The sequence below is a fragment of the Ictidomys tridecemlineatus genome, chromosome 3 (assembly GCF_052094955.1).
Source record: "Ictidomys tridecemlineatus isolate mIctTri1 chromosome 3, mIctTri1.hap1, whole genome shotgun sequence".
Classification (NCBI taxonomy): Eukaryota; Metazoa; Chordata; class Mammalia; order Rodentia; family Sciuridae; genus Ictidomys; species Ictidomys tridecemlineatus.
Window position 1 is genome coordinate 129,370,772 of NC_135479.1, and position 12,327 is coordinate 129,383,098.

The following is a 12,327-nucleotide window of genomic DNA, read 5'->3' on the forward strand; positions in this document are numbered from 1 at the left end:
AATTCTGGTGAATCGAATACAAAAACACATCAAAAAAATTGTGCACCATGATCAAGTAGGATTCATCCCTGGGATGCAAGGATGGTTCAATATACGGAAATCAATAAATGTTATTCACCACATCAATAGACTTAAAAATAAGAACCATATGATCATCTCGATAGATGCAGAAAAAGCATTCGACAAAGTACAGCATTGCTTTATGTTCAAAACATTAGAAAAACTAGGGATAACAGGAACTTACCTCGACATTGTAAAAGCTATCTATGCTAAGCCTCTGGCTAGCATCATTCTGAATGGAGAAAAATTGAAGGCATTCCCTCTAAAATCTGGAACAAGACAGGGATGCCCTCTATCACCACTTCTATTCAATATAGTTCTCGAAACACTGGCCAGAGCAATTAGACAGACAAAAGAAATTAAAGGCATAAATATAGGAAAAGAAAACTTAAATTATCACTATTTGCAGATGACATGATTCTATACCTAGAAGACCCAAAAGGGTCTACAAAGAAACTACTAGAACTAATAAATGAATTCAGCAAAGTGGCAGGATATAAAATCAACATGCATAAATCAAAGGCATTCCTGTATATCAGCGACAAAACTTCTGAAACAGAAATGAGGAAAAACACTCCATTCACAATATCCTCAAAAAAAATAAAATACTTGGGAATCAACCTAACAAAAGAGGTGAAAGATTTATACAATGAAAACTACAGAACCCTAAAGAGAGAAGTAGAAGAAGATCTTAGAAGATGGAAAAATATACCCTGTTCATGGATAGGCAGAACTAACATCATCAAAATGGCGATATTACCAAAAGTTCTCTATAGGTTTAATGCAATGCCAATCAAAATTCCAATGGCATTTCTTGTAGAAATAGATAAAGCAATCATGAAATTCATATGGAAAAATAAAAGACCCAGAATAGCAAAAGCAATTCTAGGCAGGAAGTGTGAATCAGGCGGTATAGTGATACTAGATTTCAAACTATATTACAGAGCAATAGTGACAAAAACAGCATGGTACTGGTACCAAAACAGGCAAGTGGACCAATGGTACAGAACAGAGGACACAGAGACTAATCCACAAAGTTACAACTATCTTATATTTGATAAAGGGGCTAAAAGCATGCAGTGGAGGAAGGATAGCATCTTCATCAAATGGTGTTGGGAAAACTGGAAATCCAAATGCAACAAAATGAAACTGAATACCGTTCTCTCGCCATGCACAAAAGTTAACTCAAAATCGATCAAGAAGCTTGATATCAAATCAGATACTCTGCGTCTGATAGAAGAAAAAGTTGGCTCCGATCTACATATTGTGGGGTTGGGCTCCAAATTCCTTAATAGGACACCCATAGCACAAGAGTTAATAACAAGAATCAACAAATGGGACTTACTTAAACTAAAAAGTTTTTTCTTAGCAAAAGAAACAATAAGAGAAATAAATAGGGAGCCTACATCCTGGGAACAAATCTTTACTCCTCACACTTCAGATAGAGCCCTAATATCCAGAGTATACAAAGAACTCAAAAAATTAAACAATAAGAAAACAAATAACCCAATCAACAAATGGGCCAAGGACCTGAACAGACACTTCTCAGAGGAGGACATACAATCAATCAACAAGTACATGAAAAAATGCTCACCATCTCTAGCAATCAGAGAAATACAAATCAAAACCACCCTAAGATACCATCTCACTCCAGTAAGATTGGCAGCCATTAGGAAGTCAAACAACAATAAGTGCTGGCGAGGATGTGGAGAAAAGGGTACACTTGTACATTGCTGGTGGGACTGCAAATTGGTGCGGCCAATTTGGAAAGCAGTATGGAGATTCCTGGGAAAGATGGGAATGGAACCACCATTTGACCCAGCTATTGCCCTTCTCGGACTATTCCCTGAAGACCTTAAAAGAGCGTACTACAGAGATACTGCCACATCGATGTTCATAGCAGCACAATTCACAATAGCTAGACTGTGGAACCAACCCAGATGCCCTTCAATAGATGAATGGATAAAAAAAATGTAGCATTTATACACCATGGAGTATTACGCAGCACTAAAAAATGACAAAATCATGGAATTTGCAGGGAAATGGATGGCACTAGAGCAGATTATGCTTAGTGAAGCTAGCCAATCCCTAAAAAACAAATACTAAATGTCTTCTTTGATATAATGAGAGCAACTATGAACAGAGCAGGGAGGAAGAGCAGGACGAAAAGATTAACATTAAACAGAGACATGAGATAGGAGGGAAAGGGAGAGAAAAGGGATATTTCATGGAAATGAAGGGAGACCCTCATTGCTATACAAAATTACATATAAGAGGTTGTGAGGGGAGTGGGAAAATAAACAAGGAGAGAAATGAATTACAGTAGATGGTGTAGAGAGAGAAGATGGGAGGGAAGGGGAGGGGGGATAGTTGAGGATAGGAAAGGTAGCAGAATACAACAGTTACTAATAGGGCATTATGTAAAATTGTGGATGTGTAACCGACGTGATTCTGCAATCTGCATTTGGGGTAAAAATTGGAAGTTCATAACCCACTTGAATCTAATGTATGAAATATGATATGTCAAGAGCTTTGTAATGTTGTGAACAACCAATAAAAAAATAAAATAAATAGAAAATAAATAAATAAAGGGTTCAGAATACATTTTATATATTCAGTGCTGAGTACATGTCAGCTCTGGTTATTATCATGGCTGCTCCCTGCCCCACCTTGGGCCTCCTCTCATAGGGAACACAAGAATTCTTCCCTCATCTCAAATATTTTGCATCCATTACAGGATGGGGCAGTACTTTCACCATCAACTGCTCGGAGTGTGGCCAGCATGGGGTGGTAAGACTGTTCTGGATTCAATGTTTTCTAATCATCAACTTCACTGTCCCTGTCCCAGTCAACATCTCCTTCAGGATATCTGCCATCTTAGAGGTGGTCAGTGCTGAGCCCTCTATCCTCCTTGGCATTCTAAGGTTTTCCCAGCAACGGTCAAGGTGAACCCCAGAGTTCCTAACCACATTGTAGCTTCTTCCACCACTGTTACATGGCAATTCCCTTCATGGGGAATCTCAAAAGCTCTATCTAGCTCATGGGCATAAGAGCCCATAGAAGAGATTTTCTTTTCTTCTCACCTAGGGTTTTCTATTCTGGTTAGATGACAGTGTCCAGGATCCACACCCTGAGGTTCGGATTGGCTGGAGCCCAGGGATTGGTTTTCCTGTCATTGTTGTTTTTAACATATTTGCTCTTCAATTAAGTTCTTGTAAGAAATTTAGAACATCAACTTGTGAGGATAAATTCCATTTGTTAAAGCAAAAACAGATTGCATGTGACACTGTAGCTGAGTAATAGCTTTGGCTTTTGGTAAAATTTGCAAGTCCACAGCTTTCTGATCAACCTTGAACTGCTTGGAAATTTCGTATTTCTCTTCCTTTATGTGGAAGACCTCACATTCCTGGTACCTGGGCTTCTATAGCTTTCTTCCTGAAGTCAGCATCAGTGCAGTGTTTCGAGATTTTCATGTTTCTGCTAACAATTTTTGTAGAGGCAATGATGACAAAATTTTGATGTGTTCTAGGAACTGGAGTGGGGATCAAACTGCAGCAAGCCCTTGCTCAGCTGCCTTAAGAAAACCACTCTTCTTCCTCTGTGCACCCTGTGAGGATGACCAAGATGGTCCCAGGAATGATCTAACTCCCAGTGCTGACTGGAAGGTTATCTTGGCATGGGTCAACAACTCTCACAGCACACATTCAGGAGGATAACATCTAGAAATTTTGTGAAGATTGATACCACCATTCTTGCCACCACTAACTAGTTTTGAGACAGTAACTAGAACCTTCTCACTTTTCTTCTCACCCTTGGATTTAGCAGCTGAGTATTTCCTCTCATACATGGCTTTTCTGGAATACATAGCAGATTGGGGAGTATCTGCCAATTTTTTAAATTAGGACAGGGCTTCAGCGGCAGTTTTTTTTAAAAAGTTGTTAATGGATCTTTATTTAATTAATTAATTTATTTATATATGGTGCTAAGAATCAAACCCAGTGCCTCACACACACTAGGCAATCACTCTACAACTGAGCCACAACCCCAGCCCTTTTTAACATCATCAATGGCAAAAACCTTCTTGGTTTTAGGTTTAATCTCCTTAGTGTTCAACATCTTGAAGATGGGAAAGAGAACCAGGCATTTTTAAGCATCTCAAGTTATTCAAAGATAGCTGGGCATGGTGGTACACATCTGTAATTCCAGCAAATCAAGAGGCTGATGAGGGAGGATTGCAAGTTTGAGGCCAGCCTCAGGAGTTTAGGGAATACCCATCTCAAAATAAAAAAATTTTTAAAAAGCCAAGGATGTAACTCAGTGGTAAAGTTATATCCAAGCCCCAGTAACACACACACACACACACACACACACACACACACACACACACACACACACATACACACACAAACACATTCTCCTGCCTGCTACAAACTCTCCTGCCCAAAGCCCAATATATCTCTTTTGATCAAATCTTTCCTTGATCTATAATTTTGGCTTTGATCACAGCATCATGTTTATATACCTGGGAAGTTGGTAAACAAAAATGGAGATGGTTGGAGGGTGGTGATGAACAGAAATTTTGCACGCAAATATGCTGGAAACAGGAAATTCTTTTGGCAGGACGAACAGCGATAGCTCATGCCATCTTTCCTGTGGCTGGAAATGGTATGACCTGCACATTATTCTCTCTCTTCACTATAGCTGGGAAAGATTTTAAACAAAGATATAATTATGACCTTTTTATGTACCCAACCCACATAGGAAGGAGAAATTGAAAAATCTGCAACAGTGGTGAGAAGCTTCAACACACTGCTTTTAAAAATCAAATAGAGGGGTTGGGGATGTGGCTCAAGTGGTAGCACGCTCGCCCGGGTTCGATCCTCAGCACCACATACAAAGATGTGTGTCCGATGAAAACTAAAAAATAAATATTAAAAAAATTCTCTCTCTCTCTCTCTCTCTCTCTCTCTCTCTCTCTCTCTCTCTCTCTCTCTCTCTCTCTCTCTAAAAGAAAAAAAAAGAAAATCAAATAGAGGACTAGGGGAAATAGCTCAGTGGTGGAGCAATTGCCCAGCATGTGGGAGGACCTAGGTTGATCCTCATTACAGCAGGGGCTTAAAAAAATAACAACTCAGACAGAAAAAGAATAAAGACACAGTGACTTTTAAGAACAAGATTAATAAACTTAATCTGAACCAGGCATGGTGGCTCACACCTATAATCCCAGCTACTAAGGAAGCAGAGGGAGGGTATCACAAGTTCCAGGCCAGCCTGTGCAAGTGAGTGAGACCCTGTCTCAAAATAAAATCAGAAGGTCTGAGGTTGTCGCTCAGTTGTAGAATTGGAGACCCTGGGTTGAATTGCCAATATCGCAAAAGCAAAACAAAAGAAAACACACACACACACACACACACATACACACACACACACACACACACACATATAAATCTAATAAACATTATCAAACTTTGTGCCAGTGAACATGCATAGGCTTTTCTGACACACAAAGGAATATTCCCCAAAATTGACTACACTTCTGGCCATAAAGAATATCCTAACAAAATTGAAAAAGCAGAAATTGTCTAGATTGTATTCTCTGACCACAAAAAAAAAAGTAACTAACTACAAAAGGACCTCCCCGCCCCCACCCACCCAAGAAAATCTTACTTCTTGGGATTTTAAAATTAAACTTCCAAATATTTGGGGCTGGACTGGCTCTAGCTTAGCCATTCCTTTGACAGAGAGCTAAAGAGAAAATAAAACAATTAAATAGAAATTATGAACTAATTAGAAATGAAGAGCACAATATATGAAAATCTATGGAATATAATGAAAGCACAACTCAAGTGCAAATTTTATATTTTGAGTGAATTGATTAGAAAACAAAGTGGGAGTGTGGAAAATAAAAGTAAAAGAATTAAATTTCCAACTTGAAAAGCCGGATTGTAGGGAAGAAGGGAGCATAGAAAACATAGTAACAACCGCCAAACCTTGCTCTCAAAGTTCCCACACCCATGTCACCAGCTAAGATTCACCATCTGGAAGTTTATTAGAAATGCCCTGGAGGCCTGGTGATGGAGCATATGCTCAGCTTGTGCAAGGCCCTGAGTTGGATCCCCAATACCACAATGAAAAAGAAATGCACTTGATCTAGGGCTCCACCTAGGATGACCAACTGTCCCATCCTGCCCAAAACTGAGGCATTCTCAGAACATGGGGACTTGCAATACTGAAAACAAGAAAATTCTAGACAAACCAGGAGGAGTTAGTCACCCTACCTAGGAACTAAAATCTGCATTTCAACATGATCCCTAGGTGTTTTCTATGGATGGTGAAGTTCAAGAGGCACTGATCTTATTATACAAACTTTCAATTAATATGCATAGAGCACCTTGTCTTGGCTGTGTTTAGCCACTAACATTGAAAGTGCCCTGAGACTAAACAAGACCACCCTGAGTTGGACGAATCTTTTTTTTTTTTTTTTTTTTTTTGGTACTGGGGATTGAACTCAGAGGCACTCAACTACTGAGCCACATCCCCAGCCCCATTTTGTATTTTATTTAGAGATAAGGTCTCACTGTGTTGCTTAGTGCCTTGTAAGTTGTCGAGGCTGGCTTTGAACTTGCAATCCTCCTGCCTCACCCTCCTGAGCCAATGGGAATATAGGCATGCCTTTCTTTCTCTCTCTCTCTCTCTCTCTCTTTCTTTCTTTCTTTCTTTCTTCTTTTTTTTTAATGGTGCTGGGGATTGAACCCAGGGTCTTGTGCATGCAAGGCAAGCACTATACCAACTGAATTATATCCCCAGCCCTTGGACAATTCTTGAAAACATTTTCCAGAAGAGAGGACCAGCATGGAAAGGAGAGCTAGTCATCACAAAGATGGTGCCTGGCATCCACCAAGTTCTTGGCTTCAAAGAACCCAAGGTCTACACAATGTTTCCTTACAAGAGAGACCAGTGAAAGGGGTGTAGAAGACACTTAAGACCTTGCTAGGTACTAATACATAAAAGCTTCTGAACAACATTACAGTTTACAAAATCCTTCCATACACTCAATTTCATTTAATACCCACCACTTCCCTTATCTAACTCTAAGAAAATTCTAGCTCACAGGCTAAGTTACTGAATTCAACTCTGAATTTCATTCCTACTGCAGAAAGGAGAGGATGTCCCTGAACATCAATAATTTTCCACTCAAGTGGGAGAGCAGAAGGTTGAAATTTAATGAAGAAATAAACACAAGGAGGTTCAATTTTATCTGAAATTTTGATTTCTTGGGGAAAGAGGGCAATTTAGCAAAATATTAAGACTCCATAAATTTGGAAATCTCAATGCATAGATGTTCATTACATTATTTGTTTAAACTTTTCTATTGGATTGAAATATTGCATGGCTTTGTGAAACAATAAAGCAAAGGTCAGGAGAAAATAATCCCAATGCATATTGAGCTGTCACCTCTCTTCCACCTGGGTCTAGGTCTGCGATAACCCATCTATCAGCTGAAACCCAGAGGACTGTGAGAGCATTAGGACAGATCAGTATGGCAGCCAAGAACCTGTAATCCCAGTGGTTCAGGAGTCTGAGGCAGGAGAATCTCAAAGTTCAGGGTCAGCCTCAGCAACTTAGCAAGGGCCTAGGCAACTCAGTGAGACTCTGTCTCTAAACAAAATATTTAAAAAGAACTGGGGATGTGGCTTGGTGGTTAAGCACCCTGGGCTCAATCCCCAGTACCAATAAATAAATAAATAAATCTTACGGACCTTGAAATATTTTCCATAAATATTTCAATATGACCAGCATGGAAAGGAGAGCTAGTCACCACAAAGATGGTGCCTGGCATCCACCAAGCTCTATCTTGTTCATTACCATCCCTAGCACCTAGAAAAGTTCCTGATATATGGTAGGCCCTCAAAACTATTTGTTGAACAAAAGGGTGGGAAAGGGGCTGGGTTATAGCTCAGTGGTAGAGTGCTCACCTCGCACTTGTGAGGTACTGGGTTCGATCCTCAGCACCACAAAAAAAATAAATAAATAAATAAAGATACTGTGTTCATCTTTAAAAAAATAAATAAATCTTTTTTAAAAAGGGTGGGAAAGCAAAGGCAGTTGATCCTCCAGGAAATCATATCCTTGGAAAATTATTTGGATGGTTCTCCCTTTCAGTGGAGAAAAAAGTGTGAGAAAGAATAGACAAGTTCCAAGACATTATTCAGGTGCACGGAGAACGGGAGCTCCTGAGCATCAAAAAGACTGCTCCAGTGGCTGGGGATATGGCTCAGCGGAGGAGCGCTCGTCTAGCACGTGCGAAGCCCTGGGTTCGATCCTCCATACCACCTAAGAATAAATAAATAAAATAAAGGCATTGTGTCCAACTACTTAAAAAAATACATATATTAAAAAAAAAAAGACTGCTCCAGAGATAACCGAGGTGTGCCAAGCTGTATGATCAGATCGTGTTCTATGTGAGTTTGCTTTTTCCTTCCGTGTTTGCTTCTCCCTTTGCCTAGAGTCTGCACCACATGGGTATTACTCCAAGTTTCAGGGTCTTTCAATCTTGACACTTGTGCCTTGAAGGAGGCCAAAACCTTTCTCCTGGATTCCCAGCCTAACTCTCTGAAGGCTTATGGCTGTGCTCACCCTCTGTTGGCAGGTTCTATACTGGATTGTGAGGCTGCACTTCATATGGCTGCTGATCCCAGGGCCCTATCAGACCATGAAGAAGACAGACCGAAACTGTCACTGCAATTCACAGAAGCAAACAGCTATCTATTCCTAGATTTGAGATTTCTCCCAAATCCCATATTTATTTCACTCCCTCTCTTCCCCAGCAGGTGGCCATCAGATGCAGGCCCAGGCTCTATGTGACAAACCTCCTGGTGCCCAGTGGCTTTCTGATGGCCACTGATGCCCTCAGTTTCTACCTGCCAGCAAAAAACCAGAATCGTGCCCCATTCAAGATGACCCTTCTGCTGGGCTACAAGGTCTTCCTGCTCGGTCAGTGACACGGCCCTCATCAGTATGGCCCCTTCCACTTTGCAGAGAAGCAATGGCAGCAGGGGACAGGGAGGGGCCAGAAGAATCAGCCACTGCTCCACTTAAGTGGGGAGGGAGGCTTCTGAGGAAACACTGTTTATTGGGAAAGAGGCTTAAAGAAAGTTTAGAAATGAAGCTGAAGAAGCCAGTTGTGGTGGCGCATGCCTATAATCCAAGGGCTTGGGTTGCTGAGGCTGGACATCTCTCCTGGGATAGAAGAATTGAAAGTTCAAAGTTAGCCTCAGTAACTTAGCCAGACCCTATGTCAAAAAAAAAAAAAAAAAAGTTTTTCTGGTCCGGTGGCTTGGGAGACTAAGGCAAGAGAATCACAAGTTCAAAGTCAGCCTCAGCAATTTAGCAAGGCCCTAAGCAACTTAGTGAGACCCTAAAGGACTCAGATTAAGTGCCCTTGGGTTCAATCTCTCCCTGGTGAAGGAAGAGGAGGAGGAGGAGGAGGAGAAAAGAAATTAATCTCTCCAGATTTAGTATAATTTTCTTTGCCCTCGGAAGTCTACTTTGCCCTGTGTCTGTCCCTGATGGTGGCCAGTCTGCTGGAGACCATCTTCATCACCTATCTCCTGCACCTCACCTCCACCCAGCCCCCACCTATGCCTGGGTGGCTCCACTCCCTGCTGAGGCACTGCACCAGCCCAAGGAAGTGCTGCCCCCCTGGGGCCCAGAAGGAGAAGAAGGGTCTGGACCTCAAGCCCACCCACCTGCCTGGTGAGGAAGCCAGCACTGCCCACTGTCTCTTCCTGTTCCTCCACTTCTCTTCGCTTGCCTCCTCTCCTGTCTCCCTCCCTTCCTAGGTGAGCCCTGCACTTCACAGGTGAACCCTGCACTCCCCACAGGGGTGAAGGAGCCAGAAGACTTGGTGGAGAAGGTGTCAGGTACCAGGGAGGCGGAGCTAACTGGGTGCCCTGAATCAGCAAGAGCCCAGCAGGAACTGGAGGCCCAGAAGCAGCACTTGGTGAAACTGTGGGTGGAATTCAGCCATCTATCTGATGGATACCCTGCTCTTCCATCTCTACCTGCTCTTTATGGCCTCCTCCATCCTCACGGTCATTGCCCTCTGGAACACCTAGACATCATGTCTCTCTTTCCTGTAGATTCCAATCCAGAGCTGCTTCTGGCCTCCTAGGGCCAGCCTCATCTTTTCCCCTTTTTGAGCACCAACTGTCACGTCCCAAAGATTAACAATTCTACCTGTCCTATCCTAGCCCTGCTGCTTGTTATATCTCATCCCAGACATTTTCCCCTGTTCCTACATATTTGTGGACTTCCCTCAGTCCTACTGCATGGTTCTAGATCCCTTAGGTCTTCTGAATACAGCAGGTTCTACCCCGCTCTACCCACTAATTTGCCTTAATAAATCTATTTGCAGAGATCTCTGGCTGTTTGTCATGTTATAGGGTAGGAACTTAATTATGCAAGACTGATAGTCCCAAAATATCACCTGTGCCTCCCTCTGCCTGTGATAAAGCTTTAATGTCATTAATGGTGACGCTTTCACCTCAAGTCCAGTGTGTCAATTTTTCTGTTGGAGGAGTTTTCATTCTCTAAGGTATTTTCAAAGACATGTTTTCCTATTAGTAGATTCTTTCAATTTACTTTTTTCCTTATCTTGTACTGATTTCATCTTAATACTCTCCTAATTTCTTCTCTTTCATTTGATTCCTTTTCTTATTTTACTAGTTGAATTTTCAAAACATTATCATTCTTTCTATAAATTTTCCTCTGAGATCAGCTTTAGCTCTATTCCAGAGGCTTTATGATAAGTTGTTCTCCTTTCATTACTTTGTAGATAAATCATAACTTTTATTTTTATTTCCATTTTCTCTTTGATCTAAAGACTAGGGGGTGGGGTACTGGGGATTGAACTCAGGGGCACTCAACCACTGAGCCACATCCCAGCCCTGTTTTCTTTTATTTGGAGACAGGGTCTCAGTTGCTTAGTGCCACACTAAATTGCTGAAGCTGGCCTTGAACTCGTGATCCTCCTGCCTCCACCTCCCCAGCCGCTGGGATTACAGGCATGTGCCACTGTGCCTAGCGAGAGCATGAACTTTACATTTAATTTTTTTTTTAATTTATAAAGCTTTCTTTCTGGATGAAAGCATGATTGATTTTGTAACTGTTTCAAGACATTTTAAAAGCATATGTCCTGCCAGCATATGGTGGCATGCCTGTAATCTCAGAGACTAGGGAGGCAGAGGCAGGAAGATCACAAATTCAAAGCCACACTCAGCAACTTAGTGGGGCCCTAAGCAACTTAGTGAGACCCTTTCTCAAAATAAAAAATAGGGCTGAGGATGTAGCTCAGTGGTTGAGTGCCTTTGAGTTCAATCCCTGGTACAAACAAACAAACAAACAAAAGCATATGTTCTCAAGCTAGAGGTGTAGCTTAGTGCTAAAGCACTTGCCTGGCATGTATGGGTCCAATCCCCAGCACTACGAAAAAGGAAAAAAAAAAAGTATATATATTCTCTGTTTATATGTACATGTATTAAACAGAGATTATTGGTAGCATTATTCAAATCCTCTTATATCAAAGCTTACTTTTGTCTACTTGGTCTCTTAAAGATCTGAAGTTATTTTATTCAAGTTCTCTGGGTAATTGCCATTTTTCTTTTATGTAATTTTTTAATGTAATTTTATGTAATTGCTGCATAAAAATGTATGGTTGTTGTATCTTTTTGAATCATATCTGATTTTATCCTTAGATAATGTCACTATTTGTTCTGTTCAATGTGTTTTGCACATGATTTCCATTTGATTCATAGCAATGTTGCAAATCTTTGCTTTTGCCCAGCATATTTTTGCAGATCTCTTTAAAAAAAATTTTTTTTTTAACCAGGGATGGAACCCAGACCTTTTTTTGTATTTTATTTAGAGATAGAGTCTCACTTAGTTGCTTAGGGCCTTGCTAAATTGTTAAAGCTGGCTTTGAAATCGTGATCCTCCTGCCTCAACTTCCTGAGCCACTGGGACTACAGGCATGTACCACCATGTCAGGCCTCTCTTATTAATTCTTGATTAATTTTTGGAAAGGTAATAAATACACAAGGTACAACATCAAAAGACATAATATGACATAGAGTGAAACATAAGTCTCCTTTCTAACTTTGTTCCCAGCCCCTTGCTAGAAACAACCACTGTTATTTTCTCGAATATCTTTCAGTTTCTTTATTTTCCACCTTGCCTTGCCTCTTTATTTTAGGTGCATTTTTGGCA

The 12,327-nt window shown here is 40.9% G+C and overlaps 1 protein-coding gene and 1 pseudogene across 1 annotated transcript in view; one reads left to right on the top strand and one right to left on the bottom strand.

Annotated features, from left to right (window-relative positions):
- The window catches only part of LOC101969696 (5-hydroxytryptamine receptor 3C), a 99,854-nt gene extending 89,374 nt beyond the window's left edge, over nt 1-10,480 (top strand). The window contains 4 exon segments of the mRNA XM_078041165.1: nt 8,892-9,058; nt 9,590-9,816; nt 9,945-10,090; nt 10,092-10,480. Of these exon segments, the coding sequence (XP_077897291.1) occupies nt 8,892-9,058; nt 9,590-9,816; nt 9,945-10,090; nt 10,092-10,178 (627 nt within the window). The 3' untranslated portion in view covers nt 10,179-10,480.
- On the bottom strand, nt 3,284-4,176 carry LOC144375592 (large ribosomal subunit protein eL6 pseudogene; annotated as a pseudogene).
- Nucleotides 10,481-12,327: the final 1,847 nt, after the last annotated feature.